Source organism: Lithobates pipiens, unplaced genomic scaffold (genome assembly GCF_037356315.1).
Source record: "Lithobates pipiens isolate NorthernLeopardFrog02 unplaced genomic scaffold, aLitPip1_a1.2 Scaffold_25, whole genome shotgun sequence".
NCBI classification, from domain to species: Eukaryota; Metazoa; Chordata; class Amphibia; order Anura; family Ranidae; genus Lithobates; species Lithobates pipiens.
This window is the reverse complement of record NW_027507787.1, coordinates 224453466-224473998: the sequence shown is the minus strand read 5'-3', so window position 1 is coordinate 224473998 and position 20533 is coordinate 224453466. Positions and strand designations below refer to the sequence as shown.

General features: G+C 43.2%; 1 protein-coding gene across 2 annotated transcripts in view; it reads right to left on the bottom strand.

The window, feature by feature from the left end:
• Positions 1 to 5898: 5898 nt before the first annotated feature.
• Positions 5899 to 20533, bottom strand: part of LOC143930918 (alpha-2-macroglobulin-like) — a 177152-nt gene continuing 162517 nt past the window's right edge. The window contains exons 33-37 of one of the 2 annotated variants that reach the window (XM_077455604.1): positions 16717 to 16785; positions 13166 to 13268; positions 9551 to 9592; positions 7488 to 7557; positions 5899 to 6115 (exon numbers count right to left, since the gene is read on the bottom strand). In XM_077455604.1, coding sequence (XP_077311730.1) covers positions 7505 to 7557; positions 9551 to 9592; positions 13166 to 13268; positions 16717 to 16785 — 267 coding nt within the window. In that variant the 3' untranslated portion in view covers positions 5899 to 6115; positions 7488 to 7504. The remainder of the gene's footprint in view (positions 6116 to 7487; positions 7558 to 9550; positions 9593 to 13165; positions 13269 to 16716; positions 16786 to 20533) is intronic. The other variant, XM_077455605.1, reaches the window with a different exon arrangement.

The following is a 20533-nucleotide window of genomic DNA, read 5'->3' as shown; positions in this document are numbered from 1 at the left end:
CTTCAGGCATTTTGGAGTGGAGATGTGAACCATCTCCATAAAAAATAATAGATTTTTTTCCCCTCCAGCGTTTTGTAGCTTCAGGCTTCAAGCTACAAAACACTCAGGTGTGAATGGGGCCTTAGAGAGCTTTATACAGGAAAGTGTGTGAAAGAAGTCTTTGAGATCTGTTTACTTGTTTCTTGCAACTACCTCAGTAAAGTGTCTTTATTGTTGATCTAAATTGTCTGGTCAGAAGTCTCGGAAAGGGGTGCATGTAAGGCATATAATCAAAAACAGGGCTTAAAACAAGGGGAACGATAAGGTTAGAAAAGATACAGTGCAGAGATCTAATGAGCAGACCTATCCTGGAATCACAAAGAGAGAAGTAGAAGAGGCCCCAGGAGTTGGGATGGGCCAAACACCCCCCCCCCCCCCCCCGGTTCGGTTTGCACCAGAACATACCGAACAGGCAAAAAATTCTGCAGAACACACGAACACCGTTAAGTCTATGGGACACGAACATGAAAAATCAAAAGTTCTAATTTTAAAGGCTGATATGCAAGTTATTGTCATAAAATGTGTTTGGGGACCTGGAGCATTTTTTTAAAAAGCTGCAGTTTTTTTCGGGAGCAGTGATTTTTTTAATGATTAAAATGAAACAATAAAAATGAAATATTCCTTTAAACATCGTGCCTGGGGGGTGTCTATAGTATGCCTGTAAAGTGGCGCATTTTTCCCATGTTTAGAACAGTACCACAGTAAAATTACACTTATAAAGGAAAAATTGTCATTTAAAACTGATCGTAGCTGTAATGAATTGTTGGGTCTTGGCAATATAGATAAAACTCATTGAAAAAAAAAAGAGCATGGGATCCCCCCCCCCCCCAGTCCATTACCAGGCCCTTTCAGTCTGGTATGAATATTAAGGGGAACACCGAACCAAAATGTAAAAAAAAAAATGTGTGGGGATCCCCCTAAAATTCATACCAGGCCCTTCGGGTCTGATATGGGAATTAAGGGGAACCCTGCTCCAATTTTTTTTAAAAAAGGCATAGGCCACCCCCCAAAAAATCCATACCAGACCCTTATCTGAGCACGCAACCTGGCAGGCCACAGGAAAAGAGGGGGGACAAGAGAGAGCCCCCCCTCCTGAACCATACCAAGCCACATGCCCTCAACATGGGGAGGGTGCTTTGGGGTAGCCCCCCCAAAGCACCTTGTCTCTATATTTATGGGGACAAGGGCCTCATCTCCATGACTCTTGCCTGGTGGTTGTGGGGGTCTTCGGGTGGGGGGCTTATTGGAATCTGGAAGCCCCCTTTAACAAGGGGACCCCCAGACCCCGGCCTCCCCCATGTGAAATGATAACAGGGTACAAGTACCCCTACCATTTCACAAAAAAAAAGTTTCAAAATGTTAAAAAAGACACAGCTTTGGGACAAGTCCTTTATTAAAAAAAATAACGATCCTCCTCTATGGGAGGCTCCCACCATGTGGCGCTTCATCGTCTTTGACAGTTCTTATATAACTGGGGGCGGGGCCACCTGGTGATTTACCCGGGTGACCCTGCCCCCTCCAACATACGGGCTTCCCCGTGGCGTCAGAGGGGGCGGGGGTCACCCGTTTACGCATCTGCCCCATTTTTTTTTTGGTCCATCGCAGTGTGAAGAAGAAGATGAATGGACATTGTGGGACATTTTTATTTTTTTATTTTTTTAATAAAGGACATGTCCCCAAGCTGTCTCTTTTTTAACATTTTGACACTTTTTTTGTGAAGTGGTAGGGGTACTTGTACCCATTACCATTTCACACAGGGGGGAGGCCGAACATCATTGGCTGAACATCACCCCAGTGTATGGTTGATATCAGGTGAGTTTGACCTTTTATAATTTAGGGTCCATCAGATTTGGTAAGAGACCATCTGGCTCCGATTATATATGTCCCCTCTTCAGATCGGAAGCTTCTAATCAAGTTTTACTATGTATGAAATGCGGCATCATTTTCACCTTGCTACTTTGTTTCAGTTTGGACATTTGTTCTCACACATTATTCTAAATAATTTTTGTGAACACGTTATTTATCCCAATTATTTCATTTATTTCACAATCCTTTGAGTATTTACGTGGGTGTTTATTATCACTATTGATGGTTTAGTGACATATTCAATTTATATTTTCTGATTACACCTTTAATATTGTATTCATATAGTTTGCGCATCTCCTTTTTATTATATATAAGGATAATGACCAGACAAGGATAATGACCAAACAAGGAACAGGAAGTGGGCTGTATAAGGTATTTACTGGCAGAAAAAAAAGTTTTACTATCCAAAGTTAAAACAACAACAAGGGTAGAAGATTTAATAGATGGAAAGATGAAAACATTTCTGAAGGTCCGCTTTAAGGAAGGCATGCTTCACATGCTCCCTATATAAGAAGTGAGCCTCGTATTCTGAACTTGTGTCTGATGTTCCATTTATATTACTGTTTCAAAAGTGTAATTGAAGAACCTGGAACTGTTACTGTATTTTCCAGGTAAAAGTTACCTCAAAGGAACAGTTGTGATCCCTTCTTTCCTTGATACCACTGCTACTAAAGAAGCTACCTGTTACATGCAGGTCAGAAGAAGGTCAACTGTACCTCTCTATGAATTCTGAATGGTCTTAGAAGTGCCTCAAATTTATATCCAGCTAATGCCATCAACATAAGGCCAAAGCTCGTTGGTGCAGGCCCTAATTATAGGGTGACCAGATGTCCCCGGCATGGACGTCCGCAGAACTTTTTTCGGGGGGGCGTAATTTTAGGGTCACCCATGCGCTGTCCCTTTTCGACAATGCCATTATCACATTATCATGGTCAGAGGCTGCAGACGTAGTACATTCCCTAGGATAAGTAATGGATAATGGCCAACAGACCCTCTAACCAGACCCAGCCAAACTACAGAAGTGATTCCTCCGGCTGGACGATCACTCACTCTGGGTTCCCTGGGGGTGACTCTGGTTAGTAGTGTAGTGTGTCTGTACCCTGGCAGTGGCTCAGTCTTTCTCTCTCTGGTGGTGCTGGGCAGCGTGGCTCTCTCTGGTGGCATGGGGCAGTGTAGCTCTCTCCTCATTCTTTTTCCTGTAGCACTCTCTCCCTCAGCTTTTTTTCAGGCCGCAGTCTCTCAATCTCTCTCTTGATCGAGCCGTAGCCTCCTCCCTGTGGAAAATGGGGCCACCAATCTTTGGGACTACATGTCCCATGATGCTCTCCTCTCCTAGTCTCCTTTGATTAGTCCTCAGTTATGGCCAATAGGGAAGAAACGGAGCGGGGAGGAAGCTGGGTGGGGAACCCGATGAGAGCCGTCGTCTCTTCTCCCTGACAGGAGAAAGGGGGGGGGGGTGACCGGGGGAAACCTCTGATAGCCAGCAGCTCGCCTTTCTCCTGTCACAGTGCCACCGAGTTCTCTGCTAGATTGAGCAGGGAAAAGAGCCTGCAGTCACTCTACACTGATAAGGGGGCTTGACAGAACCTTGATGGTGTCACCCCACTGGTGGGTTGCACATGTGTGTGGGCTGCCCGCATCCCGATAGCGATGGAACTGTGTTGAATTTAAGATCTGATCCCTGATTCCAGGGGGGGCACTTGACTCCCCTTGCCCCTACCTGCGGACGCCCATGGTCCCCGGTTTCAGGGGACAGTCCCCGGATTGAGGACACTGTACCTGGACCAAGTCTGTCCCCGGTTTGGTCCCCGGATTTGACTTCAACAGGAGCTGGGGCAATTTTCAAAGACAGTCAGTGCAGAATAAAAAAAAAAACAAATTCTGAATTACACACCCCCACTCCTACTAGCTTAGGGGGTGTATTTTTTTCTATTATCTGTGTCTCTTTCTGATGATGATGTGCTGGTTGGAGCGGATGGACTATTTCTTCAGTTTCTGGCACATGCCCATTCAGCACACATGTTCTTCTGCCTTGACTCAAATCCCGGCCAGCCGTCTGCCTGCTTATCTCCTTGCCTTTCCCGGCAGAGTTGTTTTCCTCCACTCCCCACCCAGTAGTAGCCGGGGCCCGGAGAGTGAGACCTGAGAGGCTGCAAGGCCGGCAGTGGAGGCGAAAGGCAGAGAGAGGCAGCTAAGCTCAGCTGACGATGTCCAGTAGCAGGAATAGAGGGGGAGGGGTTCCAATCATGGGGCTGCCAGTGCCTTCAAGGCTTCAACACAGGTGTGCTTTGGGGGTGTCTGTGAATAGACTACATTGCACTGTGCCTGTCTCTCTGGCATAATGGATGGTATCAGAACTCACAGGCAGCGGCACTTATTGGTCAGAAGTTCACAAAATCAGCACCCAGCAGCCATGTTATGTGACACACTGTGACAGAGCCAGCCAGAGCCATGATAGAGCGCCCCCTGCCTGTGAGTTATCATAATGCTGATGATCTTAACCAGTTTCCGTTCACCTGATAGCAGATTTACTGCTACAGGGCAGCTGCGCTGTGCAAGATCACTTATATACGTGATCCTGCATTTCTGGATGTCAGAGCCAATCAGCGGATCCGGCAGACTCATCTAGGGGTCTGGCTATGTAAACAAGGCAGTTCGCCATTCTGTCAGTGTGGAAGACATTGATCCTGTGTTCCTGCAAATGTACAGGGATCTATTTCTTCCCTTAGTAAAAGCACCTCCCCCACAGTGAGAAAACACTTACTAGGCACACATTTAACCCATTGATTGCCCTAAATGTTATCCCCTTCCCAGCCAGTGTCATTAGTACAGTGACAGTACATATGTTTAGCACTGATCACTGCATTAATGTCACTGGTTTCCACAAAGTGTCAAAAGTGTCACTTAGTGTCTGATTTGTCCACCGCAATATCACAGTCCTGCTATGAGTTGCTGATTGCTGCCATTACTAGTAAAAAAAAAAACGTCCCCCGAATTTAATTTTAAAAATATGGTCACCTTAACTAATTAGTCTAGGCAAGTAGCTTTCCCTTGCCAAAAGGGTGATGGGATGAGGGAGACTTGCCTATCCTAATGAAATTATTAAGCCCCTGGGTTAGCAGTATTCAATCTCTGCTCTTAACATTGATAATATTGAGATGTGGCGTGCTAAAGTGTATCTATATCTAAAAAAAATGTTTTATTTTAGATAGAATAGGGAAAGGTCAAAACCTGCAAGATTTTACTGTTATCAGGGACACTTTTACAAAGATATTCCCCTTATTTTCTGATCTGAGAACGTTTTTACCAGAAACAGAATGAAGGAATCTCTCAGTAAAACCTGAAAGGAGTTATGGTCCAGGTCCACGCTATCCAAAAGGAAAAAAGAAATTGGCCGTGGACACAATTTGGGGTTCTGGGAGCAAGGCATACTGGTTCTGGTAGTAGGAGTATCAGTGCAGACAAGAGAAAATAAATAAAGCATCCTCAGTTTTCAAAACTGTCACTAACTGTAAAGCATACCCCAACACAAAGCGTAACTAAACCACTAAACCCTCCAATGCATTAGAGTAGAGGATGATGTCAGAGTAGAGTAGAGTAGAGTAGAGTAGAGTAGAGTAGAGTAGAGTAGAGTAGAGTAGAGTAGAGTAGAGTAGAGTAGAGTAGAGTAGAGTAGAGTAGAGTAGAGTATGCTATGCATACTAGCTCATTATGCCTTTGCCTTGCAGGTTGCATTTTTTTTTTTTTTTAACTGCCTTTACTTCCCCTTTAAGCTCATCAGAAGTGACCATTGGGGGTCATATACCAAGAGTTGAGATGATAAAAAAAAAAAAGATGTTATGACCTGGAGTAGAAAGTAGGAGTTCTCTCCAAAATGAGGCAAATGTCCTCTTGGACAGTTAACTTCAGAACAAATGTCAGCATTCAGTTATCAATCTTTAGCGGATTTACTCTTTAACAGAATGACTGAATATAAAGTCATGAAAAGGCACACACATTGTACATATTTTTATTTCAGATATCCTTATGGTAGAGAACAGAGATAGATGACCATGGACAATGATTATTTACTGGTATGTAAAAGAAGTTGGTCTGATGAAAGATACGATAGTGAAAATCTTATTGTCTGCAGATTAAGTGACACAGTTGAGATATTTTCCGCAATGTTCCGAGTCTTCATTCCTCTATTTTGAATTGCCAACGTTTTTACCTAACAATCAAAGTCAGAATGAGAAAATTACTAGCGATGGAAAAGAATGTTTGACATCATGTATATAGCTGGTTTAGTTACTGCTACCCAAGCGTTCCTGTGCTTTAGACAGAACCAGGTCACACGGTCTGTAGATGTTGCGGTGTGTTCCTGAATACATTTGCAATTTCTGCCACATTTCTTCTATTCTATGTAAACTTTCAGTTATGACATCTATCTAAAGAAGCCCTGTTATCAATGATTAACATATCATTAATAGTACTGACTAGGACTAGTGACTAGGCATGTGCCATTCGTTTTGATCCGAATTTGATTAACAAATTTCGGCAAATTCAGAAATTTCCGACTGAACGAAAACCCACTTAACTAATTTTTGCTGAATATTCGTAAATTAGAATATTCGAAAAATTCATAACTTTGTGAATTTTTAAGTTAGAATATTCGTAAATTCAAAATGTGAAAATCAGAAAATCGAAATTTTGCAAATTCAGAAACTCGAAAATCTGAAAATAAGAAAGAAAATTCAAAAGAACGAAAATAAGAATGAAAATTTGAATATCTGAAATAATAACTAACTAATAATAACTTAACTATTACCAACTATTATAGGTATTGGAATTTCCTTTCAAATTTGGCTGTTAGTCGACATAACGAATACGAATTTATCTGAAGTTACGAATTATCCGAAATAACGAATGTCGTATCTAAATGAATGGAAAGCAAAATGAATAATAATAAATAACAATAATAAAAGCATTGTATTATTATTATTAATTCATTACGTTCCATTTGTATAGATGTGGCATTCGTTATTTTGGATAATTCATAATAATTTTGGATAAATTCATGTTCGTTACATTGACTAACAGCCACATTTGAACAGAAATTCCAATACCTATAATTTAATAGTTATTATTATTAGTTATTTAGTTATTTAGTTAGTTGTTATTTAGAATTTTCAGATTTTCTTTCTTATTTTTGGATTTTGCCTTGGCCTGGTGCTAAGTGGTGCATGGGATTTTGCTCCCTTGATAAAAGGGGGGTGGGCCTTGAAAGAAAACACCAAGACTTCACAGTATATACAGCAATTCTTAAAATGCCACTAACACATGATCAGATTTTCAGCAGGGAATTGTGTGATGACAGACTAAAGCCTCGTACACACGGTCGGACTTTTCACCAACAAAACCGAGGACTTTTGTCCGAAGGGTGTCGGCCCAAACTTGTCTTGCATACACACAGCACACAATTGTTGGCCAACAATTACAAAAGTAGTGATGTACTACATGGTTTTTCAGCTCTTTAGCGCCACCCTTTGGGCTCCTTCTGCTAATTTTTTGTTAGTAGAAGTTTGATGAGTGTTGATTCGTGCCTTTCTTTTTACGCTTTTCATTTAGAGCTTTTCAGTTTGTTTCTGAACGGCCGTTCGTCAATCAGACATGCTGCGAAATCGGAGGAGATAACATGTTATTTATTATTGGCCTTGAAGTTATTGGTTTGACATTATTTTTTTGGTTGAATAATGATTTGATTTGGTATATTTTCAATATCTTTGGATGCATAGAATGCACTTTTTGGTTAAGTTCTATTGGCAGATAGCATGTATAATTTTATGTGTTTTATTTTTTTAATGCACAATAAAAAAATTGTGTAGAATAATACTTGGCTATGTGTTTTACTTCAAATGACAGTTTGGGAGTAGGCAGCTACATTTAAAAAATACAATGTACAATTGACAAGGGACACCAACATAGTTGTATCTTTGATCTTAAAAACTACGGGATAATGGTGTTGTGGTAATTTGCCCAAATAAAATAAAAAAAAGCATAATAATATTATTCTTGAAATCACTAGAAAAAAAAAGCCTGTGAAAATATGTTTGCAATAACTCCATCAGTATCACCAGCAAAGCAACTTCATTATTATCCCATTAAAGAAGAAGAGAATTGTGCGCTGCATTTCCAGATTTCATAATTTGCTGCGTCACGAATGTTAATTCTCCATTACGAACGCCAGTTTACAAGACCGATCGCTTCTGGCTCCTCCTTGCTTCCGAGCATGCGTGTTTATACTTTTGAATTTTGCCTAACGGACTTGTGTACACACGATCAGAAAATCCGACAACACACATTTGTTATATACTTCAATGTATCCACAGTACCACTCTGTGTGAGATACATATTCTGATTAGCATTTAACACACATTTGTTGGCGGAAAATTTGAAAACCAAAGGGTGGTGCTCAAGAGCTGATATTCCACGTAGTATGTCACTACGTTCGTGTCTGTTGACCAACAATTTGTGTAACGTTTGTAAGACAAGTTCCCTGCACATGCCCTTCGGACAAACGTCTGTCGCTTTGTTGGCCAACAATCCGATCGTGTGTACCAGGCTTAAGAATTGTCCCTCCACAACTGAGCGGAGCAAGGACACTTCATACATCTTTGTCACAGGTTGTCTTCAGTGCCGAAAGCTTGGGTTGTACAACTCAACTCTTATCAATTGGTGTGATTTCTGCTAGTAAAAATTCAACAGCTGCTCATACCAATCAAAGATATTTCATTTTATAATAAAGCCAGGAATATGACTCAGGTTGTGGCCCAAATTTGACTCAAAATTTCCATATATTTGCTTGAGTAAATCAAGTAAAAAGCTACAGAAACTCATTAAGAAGAGGACTAGCCTTGGCATAACTAGATCCTGATTTAACCTCCCTGGCAGTGATCCTGAGTCTGGCTCGGGTTGGGATTTTACTGTCATAAGCGGTAACCCCCGAGCCAGACTCAAGATCGCATCGCTGGATACAGGGAGGACACAGAGAAGTTACTTACCTTGTCCCCTGGATCCAGCGATGTCCTCCGCGCTGTGTGATCGAGCTGTCCTCCGCTCGATTCACACAGTGCCGAATGCCGCCGAGCTCCATTCCCTGCGACGTTACGGCGCACGGGAGCGGAGATCGGTACCAAATTCAAAAAAGTAAAAGTACACAAAACACACACAGTACAGATTACAGTACTGTATAAAAAATACATACCCCCTTTGTCCCTAGTGGTCTGTGCAGTGCCCTGCATGCACTTTTATATTATAAATACAGTTTTTTCTGCCTGGAATTTGGAGATTGTCCATAGCAACCAAAAAGTGTCCCTTTTTCAGTGTTTTAGGATTTGATTACATTATTGAATAATTTTTATTATCATTTATTATATTATAAACGTTATCATACCCGGAATGTCTGCTAGACTCTGGTTTGAACAGATTTAAGAGAGTTATTCCTAAGAATTACAGGACTACAATATAAAACGCCAAATTTCCATGCAAAATAATTGTACCGCTTTCAGCACCTGAAAACCAGAACGAATCATACCGCCAGGGAGGTTAAAAAAAATAAAAAAAAATAATAAAAAAAAAATGTGTAAGATTCTAGAAAACATCTTACCAGTACTACAAGGATGATTATATTCTGCAGCCGCGCGATCATCTGCAAGATAAGACAGTATTTTCCGTTTCAAGTTTTCTTTTTTGGCTACAAATCAGTAACTTATTATACATTACCACATTAGCATATCAGTTTTGTTGGACTTTTCAAAAGGAGAGTAATTAAAGTGTTTGTAAACCAAAAAAATATATATATATATATAAAAAAACCCTACAAGACAAGTCATAATGTGCTAGTATGCATAGCATAGTAGCTCATTATGAAATACTCATTATAGATCAAAGCCTCCGCAGCAGTCCCAGCACACTGCTCTACCCAGTGACATGTCTCCCGGAGTTATTGCAGGTATCGTAGGCTCCAGCGCTGTGATTGGCCAGGGCCGTGAAGATGTCACTCCCGCGCCTGCGCAGGGGAGCCACCGGTAACGGCATTTCATCTGAATCAACGGCACGAACAAGCCGTTGCTTTTGTGCGCATGTGCCAATGATGTTGGCACATGCTAAAACAGGGGATATCTCCTAATCCATGCAGGTTTAGGAGATTTCCACGGTAGTTACAGGTAAGCCAGTAACATAACAAGAATAGATACAGTCTCAAAGTTTATTAATAATAAACATAAACATGTATACATGAACAACATGAATGAATGATAGCCAAGCCGATAGACTGATACATACAGTGTACAAAAAACGTTGAGACTGTATTATATTCTTGTTATGTAACTGGCTAAGCGTAGTCACCTAATTTAAAGTCCCAGGGCGACTTCTTGTGCTTTGCTGTAAATAATGGGGTGGAGGTGTTTATCGGGCGAGAGCAGACCATTTTCTCTTGTTTTCTATTGACACCCATTTAGCCCAACCTGGTCTGATGTACAAAACGTACGATGGGACTACGTAGAGGCCAGTAGCCAATAGCTTTCGTCCCCAAATTTATTCTGAGCATGCGTGGCACTTTGTGCATCGGAATTCTATATACACGATCGGAAGAAGTTAAAGAGGAGGGCCGGTTTAAAAATAAAAAGTCAGCAGCTGCAAACACTGTAGCTGCTGACTTTTAATAAGCACACTTACCTGTCCAGGGCGCCCGCGATGTCGGCCGCCCGAGGCTGACCCATCCCTCGGTCTCGGCGCCGCCATTTTGGCTAAGGGAAACAGGCAGTAAAGCCTTGCGGCTTCACTGCCCGTTTCCTGCTGCGCATGCGCGAGTCGTGCAGCGCTTTGTGAATGGGGTGCGCTGTGTTCTGGGACACACAGTTCCCAGAACACAGCGCGACCCATTACCCAGAAGACAACGCGACGAGGAGAGAAGACAGAAGATCTCCGCGGAGGAGGAAGAGGCAGATTAGGATGATGTGCCTAGCAACAGGCATTTCTGGTAAGTAAAAAAAAAATTTTTTTTTTCATTTTTTTTTTTCAGATTTTTTTCAAATTTTTAATGTATTTTTTTTCAGGGTGGCCCTCCACTTTAAGTTTAGGTCCTGCTCTCAAATTTTTTCCGGCGGAAATTCCAATGCAAAAAGCCCGCTAGAGCCCACACATGATCGGATTTTCCCACAACATAATCCGATCTGACTTTTCCCGTCGGAATTTCTGACCGTTTGTACAAGGCATTACAGTTGTCACTGCAGCAAAAGCAAAGGGGACACCTGTTCCAATGACAACTGTCTAAATCAGCCCTCACTTTGGAGAGATTTCCACTTCCTTCTTGAGCAGGGGTCTCAAACTGGCGGCCCTCCAGCTGCTGCGAAACTACAAGTCCCATCATGCCTATGTCTGTGGGAGTCGTGCTTGTAACTGTCAGCCTTGCAATGCCTCATGGAACTTGTAGTTTTGCAACAGCTTGAGGGCCGCCAATTTGGGACCCCTGTTCTTGAGCCTCTGAAACAGACATCAGTAAAACATTGGCAGAGGTTATAATCATTTTCTTCTCAACCCAAGAGTAGAACAAAACATTTTTGGATGATGTTCCACTTTAATAAGCTATGCAGCTTCTGAATTGGTACAATGCCCCTTAATGAGGACTAAGCAGTGGCGGCTGGTGTTTTTTTGTTGGGGGGGTGTGGCAAACAACCTCCCGTAGCACCTCAAACCCCCCCTTGCTGTCTGTTGAGACCACCGGCGTTTACTGTATCCCATCTAGGTGGCGGGCACATCGGGCAGCAGAGGGGATCGGGCATCGGTGGGCACATTATGCAGCAGTGGCGATCAGGGCATCAGCGGACATCAGGCTGTGGCGGGCATCGGGCAATGGCGGGCAGCGGCTTCTGTGTCTTCTCTTCACTTCCATCGTGCATCTGCTCACCTCCTCCTAGGCGTCCAATAGGATCGCCTGTCCTTTCAACCATTTGGGTGACGGGTCCCACCCTATTTTGAAGCCTATTAGAGCCTATGCTTCTAATCAGGTGCTTCAAAAAACACACCCCCGCCACAGGAATTCATGTGCCCGGCGTCCTGAAAGGGGCCGGCGCATGGATAGAGAGGGCTGCTCCCATGCGCCCACAATGGACGGGTTGCCCTTAGGTCTAAGGCTGCAGTCACACTTCAGCATTTTGAATCGCGGGGCAGATTTGCTGCAAATCTTCCCGCGATTTGAAATCGCTGTGTGAATGGCAAATCACTGGACTCGCATTTGACATGCTATTCATTTGAATGACACCTAAAAATCGAGGCGCGGGGTCTGCCGCGATTGTCGCACGGTAAATTCGCTCTGCGATCGTGGCAACACGCATTGTGGGGAAGCATGTCGCCCCGAAAAAGTTCAGCTACTTTTGGGGCAACATGCCACGATTTCAGCGCGATTTATCAAGCGGCAATAGCGGCAGACCCGCGCCACGATTTGAGGTCTCATTCAAATGCATGGCATGTCAAGTGCGAGTCCCACGATTTGCCATTCATACATCAGCGCAGTGTAAATGCAGTCTAATAAATCTGAGGATACAAAAAAACGACACGGATAAACTGCTAGTTGGGCAAAATATGAGGTAGGCGGTTGGAGGGCGGAAAAAAAGTCTCAACCTCCTGTTTTTACAGTCCCCAGCTGCAAGTGTTAACAAGCCCTTAGGGTTTAAAGTGGTTGTAAACCCTTACAAACCACTTTGACCTGCAGGTAAGCCTAGATTAAGGCTTACCTGTAGGTCTAAGAAATATCTCCTAAACCTACATGGTTTAGGAGATATTTGCCGAAAGACAGGCACCGCTGTCTACGGCGCATGCGACGTAGACAGTGGTGCGCAGGCGCACTGAGCGTGCCGCAGTTAACAGCGATATGCCGCGAGGGGCGGCTCCCGTGCACATGTGCGGGAGTGACGTCATCGCGGCTCCGACGAATGACAGCGCCGGAGCAGCGAGACCCACCGAGAAGATGGATGCTCCGTACACAAGGGGACAGCGATGACTTCGCTGTCTCCTGTGTCAGGTAAGTGACATATAATGGACTACTATGTGATGAGATGCATAGTAGTCCATTATGCTTTACCTTTGCAGGGAATCAAAGAGGAAGTAAACCCATCAGGGTTTACTTCCTCTTTAAATATACGTTATTTAAATGTTTTTTTTGTTTTTTGGAGATAGTGAGACGTTACATTGTATCCCACACATAACATGTAAAGGGCATTACCTGTTTCATAGTAGTCGTATGCTTCTGCTGTAGCTGGTTTCAGGTCTTTGACCTCAATGTCCTGCTCCACCATGAAGGATAGATGTTTGTCCTGGGAGTCCAACTAGAAAAGGAAGGACAATTATAGAATGCATGAATGCAAAATTCAAACTAGTGATAGAAGCAGTAGTAGTGTTACTGAACTCCCCTCTATATTATCCTATGGGGTTGATTTAATAAAGGCTTTCTCCTCACCCCCCAGCTCTTATTCAGCTGAGAACAGAGGGAATGTGATCATTTATAAAAAGGGAAAAAAGGTATTTATAATTTATTATATCTATACAAAAATGTGCATGCAGAAAAGCATCTAGAAAGCACCCAGACTGCGTTTCTATGGTGTGAACTGGCTCTTAGGGTCAGTTCACACTATAGAACCGCAGTCCGGATGCATTCTAGATGCTTTTGTGCATTTTTGATGCATGTTTGGTATGTTTTTGATGCAGTCCAGTTAATTTTTCTTAACTTTAAGATGAGTGATGGTGAGGGGAATGGTATCAGTGGCAAAGATGGTGGTTGCGAGATGGGATCAGTGGCAGTAGTGGTCATGGTGGGGTGGATCAGTGGCAGCAGTGATTCTGGTGGTGTGGGGGGTATCAGTGGTGGTGGTATGGGGGGAGGGGGGAATCAGTGGCAGTGGTGGTGGTGTGGGGGGAGGGGGGAATCACTAGCAGTAGTGGTGGTGGGGGAAATCAGTGGTGTAGTGGTGGTGTGGGGGGTATCAGTGGAAGTAGTGGTGGTGTGTGGGGGGTATCAGTGGCAGTAATGGTGGTGCAGGGGGGTATCAGTGGCAGTAGTGATGGTGTGGGGGGTATCAGTGGCAGTAATGATGGTGTGGGGGGTATCAGTGGCAGCAGTGGTGTGGACAGGGATCAGTGGCAGTGTTGATATTGAGGGATGGGTGCCATTCACTTGCAGATCACTTGGTCCCCCCTCCCCCTCGGTCTTGCTTAGGCAAGCAAAAAGGATGGGTGGGGCCTGTGAGTGAAGGTGGGGCCGGAAAAGATGGGCGGATTGGGCGGGGACTGTGCCTGTGAGTGCAGGCGGTGACAGAGAAGATGGGTGGGACTGTGAGTGAAAGCGGAGCTGGAGAAGATGGGAGGAGTGGGCGGGGACAGAGAAGATGGGCGGAGACTATTCAGGCAGAGAGAATGAACGGAAAGGATGGGCAAAGCGAGTGGGGACTGTCCCTGTGAGTGCGAGAGCAGAGGATGGGCGGGGAGGATGGGTGGAGCAGCCGAAGAGTATGGGCAGAGTGGACCGGGACTCCGTGTAAATGACTATCTCCCGGGCGGCAGCGGCCCCCCTACAGTGGCGGAACTCAAGGGCAAATGGTGTGACTCTGATAATTCCACCACTGCGACAGGGGGAGGGAGTTCTCAGTAGATGGTACATTTTTGGATGTTCACAGAGGAGCACCTGATACAAAAGTTCATCAAACTCTAAGGACTCTTTGTAGGTAAAATGTAATGGTTAAGAGCATCAAAAACAACCAATGCGTTTCGGAGGGAAATGCCTCCCTATTCTTCAGGGCTTAAGCAGTTGATGTTAATAAAATAACAACAAAAGAATCCTAAATGATGTCAGAAACATGTCAAGCCGATGTCAAAATGATGATTTCCATATAATCCTGAAGTCCATCAACATGTGCTGTCAGGAGATGCTAGCCTTCAGGGCCTCCAGGAGATGCTATCCTTCAGGGCCTCCAGGAGAAGCTAGCCTTCAGGGCCTCCAGGAGATGCTAGCCTTCAGGGCCTCAAGGAGATGCTAGCCTTTAGGACCTCCAGGAGATGCTAGCCTTTAGGGCCTCCAGGAGATGCTAGCCTTCAGGGCCTCCAGGAGATGCTAGCCTTCAGGGCCTCCAGGAGATGCTAGCCTTCAGGGCCTCCAGGAGATGCTAGCCTTCAGGGCCTCCAGGAGATGCTAGCCTTCAGGGCTTCCAGGAGATGCTAGCCTTCAGGGCCTCCAGGAGATGCTAGCCTTCAGTGCCTCCAGGAGGTGCTAGTCTTCATCAAGCCTTAACACAGGTCATCAGTCTATTCTGTTTTGATTTTGTTAGCATCGATTGCTCAAGCCCTAAAGAAAAGAAGGAAGCTTTTTTTCCACCTCAACGTGTTGGCTGTATTTTATTCTTTTAACCATGCAGTTTTTCAAAGAATCCTTCAAGTGTCCAGGAGATGCTAGCCTTCGGCGCCTCCAGGAGATGCTAGCCTTCGGCGCCTCCAGGAGATGCTAGCCTTCGGCGTCTCCAGGAGATGCTAGCGTTTGGTGCCTTCAGGAGATGCTAGTCTTCATCAAGCCTTAACACAGGTCATCAGTCTATTCTGTTTTAATTTTGTTAGCATCGATTGCTCAAGCCCTAAAGAAAGGAAGGAAGCTTTTTTTTCCACCTCAACGTGTTGGCTGTATTTTATTCTTTTAACCATGCAGTTCAAAGAATCTTTGAAGTGTGATGAATTTTTGCACCAGGTGATCCTCCACAGACGTCCAAAAAAGAACCTTTTATATGTTAGTGGGCTCCAAAGCTGAATCTTACCGCATTCAAGATACCGTACGGCATATCTCAAAAAGATATTTGCCATTCATAAAAAATGCTACTAAAATACAGCATGCACTATTTTAAGAAGTCATGAAAGGCGGAGGATGAGAGAGCACCCCCCTCCTAAACCATCCCAGGCCACTTGCCCTCGACATGGGGGGGTGCTTTGGGGCAGGGGGGTCCTCTTCTCCACCACCTGGCGAGCTGGAGGGGGGGCTTATCAGAGTTCTGGAAGTCCCCTTTAACAAGGGCTCCTAGATCCAACCCCTGTATGTGAATGAGTACGGGTTACATAGTACCCCTACTCATTCACTGAAAAAAAAAGTGTAGGGTAAAAAAAAAAAAAACACAAAAGGCAGTTTTTGACAATAATTTAAAAAAATGTCCCCCGATGCAAGTTCATTGTCAAGCACAATGCCTACCAACTACCACCAACAAAAAAGGGGAAAAAAAATCTTTAATCCCAAGGAAGGCTGCCACCTTCTGACAGCTCCGCCACCTCCCGCCGCTAAATAAATTAAGGGGCGGTGCCACCTAGTGATATCACCAGGTGGCCCGTCCCCTCGTGCCATCACCGACCCAGCTTGTGCAAGGGGAGCCAACCTGCCAAATGCCGATCAGAAGGGTATCAAGTGCATTCTGAATGATCTCAGGAGTGTCTCAAACCGATGTCAAGATCATGCCAACCACACAAACCCAAAGCCCATCAAGCCCTTTTTTTTTTTTAGGAAAAAAAAAAATCATGGAATACAATCATGAATAAAATTCAAATAGCTGACATGTCTGAGTGAGTTGAGCCCCATGTCATTTTTCAAAAAAGAGATGATATGGGTGGGGGGAACATTCTACAGTCAGATCCCCATGATGTAGCCCATGTTGGGTTGCCTGGCCTGATCTTCACATGACCAGTACAGCCCAGCAATATGCTGTCACTACAGTGACATGAAATGTACATGTTGTAAGATTTACATCTTACCTGGTCAAAGTACAAGACCACCTTGTCCACCTGGATATCACTTCTCTTTATCACTTTGTCTTTCTCCAGCTGTATAATGAAAGCAGTATAATATAATCACTTATCTCCTTAGTGTAAATAGTATGCTAAGTTGTATATGGCGAAAGCCACAAGTAATGAATCAGATATGCCAAGAAACGTTTATGAGGCATGGCGGGACTCTAGTCTGAAGCACAACACTAATGCCGCATACACACAATCGGACATTCCGACAACAAAAACCGTGGATTTTTTTCCGACGGATGTTGGCTCAAACTTGTCTTGCATACACACAAATGTTGTCGGAAATTCCAATCGGCAACAACACGGTGACGTACAACACGTACAACGAGCCAAGAAAAATGAAGTTCAATAACCTCTTCTGCTTGATTTGAGCATGAGTGTACTTTTGTGCGACGGAATTTTGTACACACGATCGGAATTTCCAGAACCAGCTCTCAAACATTTGTTATCGGAAGTTCCGACAGCAAATGTCCGATGTAGCCTACACACTGTCGGAATTTCCGACAACAAGCTCACATCGAACATTTGTTGTCGGAAATTCCGACCGAGTGTACGCGGCATTAAGCTGACTTTGCATTAAACTATCTGATTGTACAATCTTCATTAGACTGAGCTATAACTATATACTGTAAGGGCAATTGCGATACACATTGAATGAATTGTTTAGGTACTGTAGGTCCTCATGTTACATTGTTTTTGAACATGTAAAAGAGATTGTACAATCAGATTTGGTAACAGTAAAAGAACACTATACAGAGATTGTCGAATTAGGTTGTCATCTGTATTACCAGCCTTGGGCAGATTTCTTTTCACATGTCAGTTTTGGAAGAGGCATACACAATATGTAGATGCAATCCCTTTGGTGAGCCATGTGTGCAGAGAAACCCATTACTGTTTGGAAGAACTGTGAAAGATTGTCTACACATCTGGTGGGCACTATCTCATGTCTACTGTATGAGTATTAGTAGACATGTGCACTACCGAAAAATACTTTCGTTTTGGTTTCATTCTTTATTTATTTTTTTCATTCGTTACGATTGCAATTCAAAATTCGAAAAATTAGTAAATTCGAAAAATCGTAAATTCAAAAATTCTAAAATAAGAAAGAAAATCTCGAAATTTAAAAGAATAACTAACAATAACTAAATATTAAATTATAGGTATTGGAATTTCCTTTCAAATTTGTCTGTTAGTGAACGTAACGAATAACAATTTATCCGAAGTTATGAATTATCTGAAATAACAAATGCCACATCTAAACAAATGGAACAGAAAGAATAATAAATAATAATAATAAAATGTTTTTATTATTATTATTATTATTATTAATTTGTTATTTCGGATAAATTCATATTTGTTACATTTATTAACAGCCAAATTTAAAAGGAAATTCCAATGCCTATAATTTAATAGTTAGTAATAGTTAAGTTATTATTAGTTAGTTATCATTTTAGATTTTTTAATTTTCGGGATTTTGAATTTACGAATTTCTGAATATTCTGAAAAATTTGTCAAAGGGTTTTCGTTAATTCGGATATTTTCGAATTAACGAATTTGTCTAAATTAGTTAAAAAACTAATTTGGAACTAAACGAATTGCACTTGTCTAGGTATTAGACCAACATGTAGCAGGGCTGCCATCTCACGGAGTGATTTCTCTACCTCCCTCATCCTCTATATGTACAGGGGGAACACTGTAGGAATGTAGAATATATACCAACATATAGTCAATATATGCCAATACAAGCAGAAAGAGTTGCAGCCTATATGTTAGGAGAGATGCTGAAAGGCCAACCCAAGTAACAAAATAGACCAAAACACTCCTGAAATCTGAATGAAGGTATATACAGTATCTCACAAAAATGAGTACACCCCTCACATTTTTTTGTAAATATTTTATTATATCTTTTCATGTGACAATGTGTATAACAGTGTAAATTTGCTGTCCTCTCAAAATAACTCAACACACAGCCATTAATGTCTAAACTGGTGGAAACAAAAGTGAATACACCCCTAAGTGAAAATGTCCAAATTGGGCCGAATTAGCCATTTTCCCTCCCCGATGTCATGTGTCTCGTTAGTGTTACAAGCTCTCTGCTGTGAATGGGGAGCAGGTGTGTTAATGTTGGTGTTATCGCTCTCACTCTCTCATACTGGTCACTGGAAGTTTAACATAGTACCTCATGGCAAAGAACTCTCTGAGAATCTTAAAAAAAGAATTGTTGCCCTACTTAAAGATGGCCTAGGCTATAAGAAGATTGCCAAGACCCTGAAACTGAGCTGCAGCACAGTGGCCAAGCCTCGCCATGGTCTACCAAAGAAGTTAAATGCACGTGTTCAGTGTCACATCCAGAGGTTGTCTTTGGGAAATAGACTTATATGTGCTGCCAGCATTGCTGTAGAGGTTGAAGGGGTGGGGGATCAGCCTGTCAGTGCTCAGACCATACGCCACACACTGCATCAAATTGGTCTGCATGGCTGTCATCCCAGAAGGAAGCCTCTTCTAAAGATGATGCACAAGAAAGCCCACAAACAGTTTGCTGAAGACAAGCAGACTAAGGACATGGATTACTGGAACCATGTCCTGTGGTCTGATGAGACCAATATAAAATTATTTGGTTCAGATGGTGTCAAGTGTGTGTGGTAGCAACCAAGTGAGGAGTACAAAGACAAGTGTGTCTTGCCTACAGTCAGGCATGGTGGTGGGAGTGTCATGGTCTGGAGCTGCATGAGTGCTGCCGGAACCAGGGAACTACAGTTCATTGAGGGAACCATGAATGCCAACATGTACTGTGACATACTGAAGCTGAACATGATCCCCTCCCTTTGGATTATTCTAAAATGATAACAACCCCAAACACACCTCCCAGACGACCACTGCCTTGCTAATGAAGCTGAGGGTAAAGGTGATGGACTGGCCAAGCATGTCTCCAGACCTAAAGCCTATTGAGCATCTTTGAGGCATCCTCAAATGGAAGGTGGAGGAGCCCAAGGTCTCCAACATCCACCAGCTCTGTGATGTCACCATGGAGGAATGGAAGAGAACTAATTAAGTTCACCTGTTGGTGGCACTGTGGTGCTCTGAGTCAATGGATGCATTTCCAGTGTCCACCAGCAGGTGTCTCCCAGAAGCCAACAGGTTCTGATCAGCCACACCTGGCTCCAGCTGCCAGGTGGATATTTAAGGCTGTTCCTCCCTTCCCCAGTATGTCACTATCCTGTTGATTGCCCCCTTTGTGACCAGAACCCTGTGCCTCTTGTATCCCCATCCATCCTGTGCCCCTCTGCCTTGCTCCTGCTCCCTGCTTTTGTACCCAGTTGTGTTTCCCTTCCTATCATCCCTGTTACCGTTGCCCCTTATATTGTAGATATTGTATATAGATAGTAGTTAGGTTCGTTTTTATTTTGCCTTTTGGGGTTTGTTTATGTTCACTGTCTGCTCTTCTGTATTTGTGTTTCACTGTAAAAATATAAATAAATTCCCTGCGTTAAGTACTCCCCCAGTACTCCCCCCAATAATGGACTGTCTATAATTTAATAACAATGCTAAACTTCTATATGCATGCTAAATAACTAAGAGGAATAAGCAGCTCGCTGTGCTTTACCGTCACTTGATGTTTTACACCTATAAATTATACCATCAGCAGTGACAAATTTTTGGCGATACACACTCGATCAGTCAATCACCCACCTAATACCCCAGGAATATCATATGTGATTGATTAATTGAACTTAATAAACCGCCCATATGAACATTATTAGCTTACTGGGCTAGT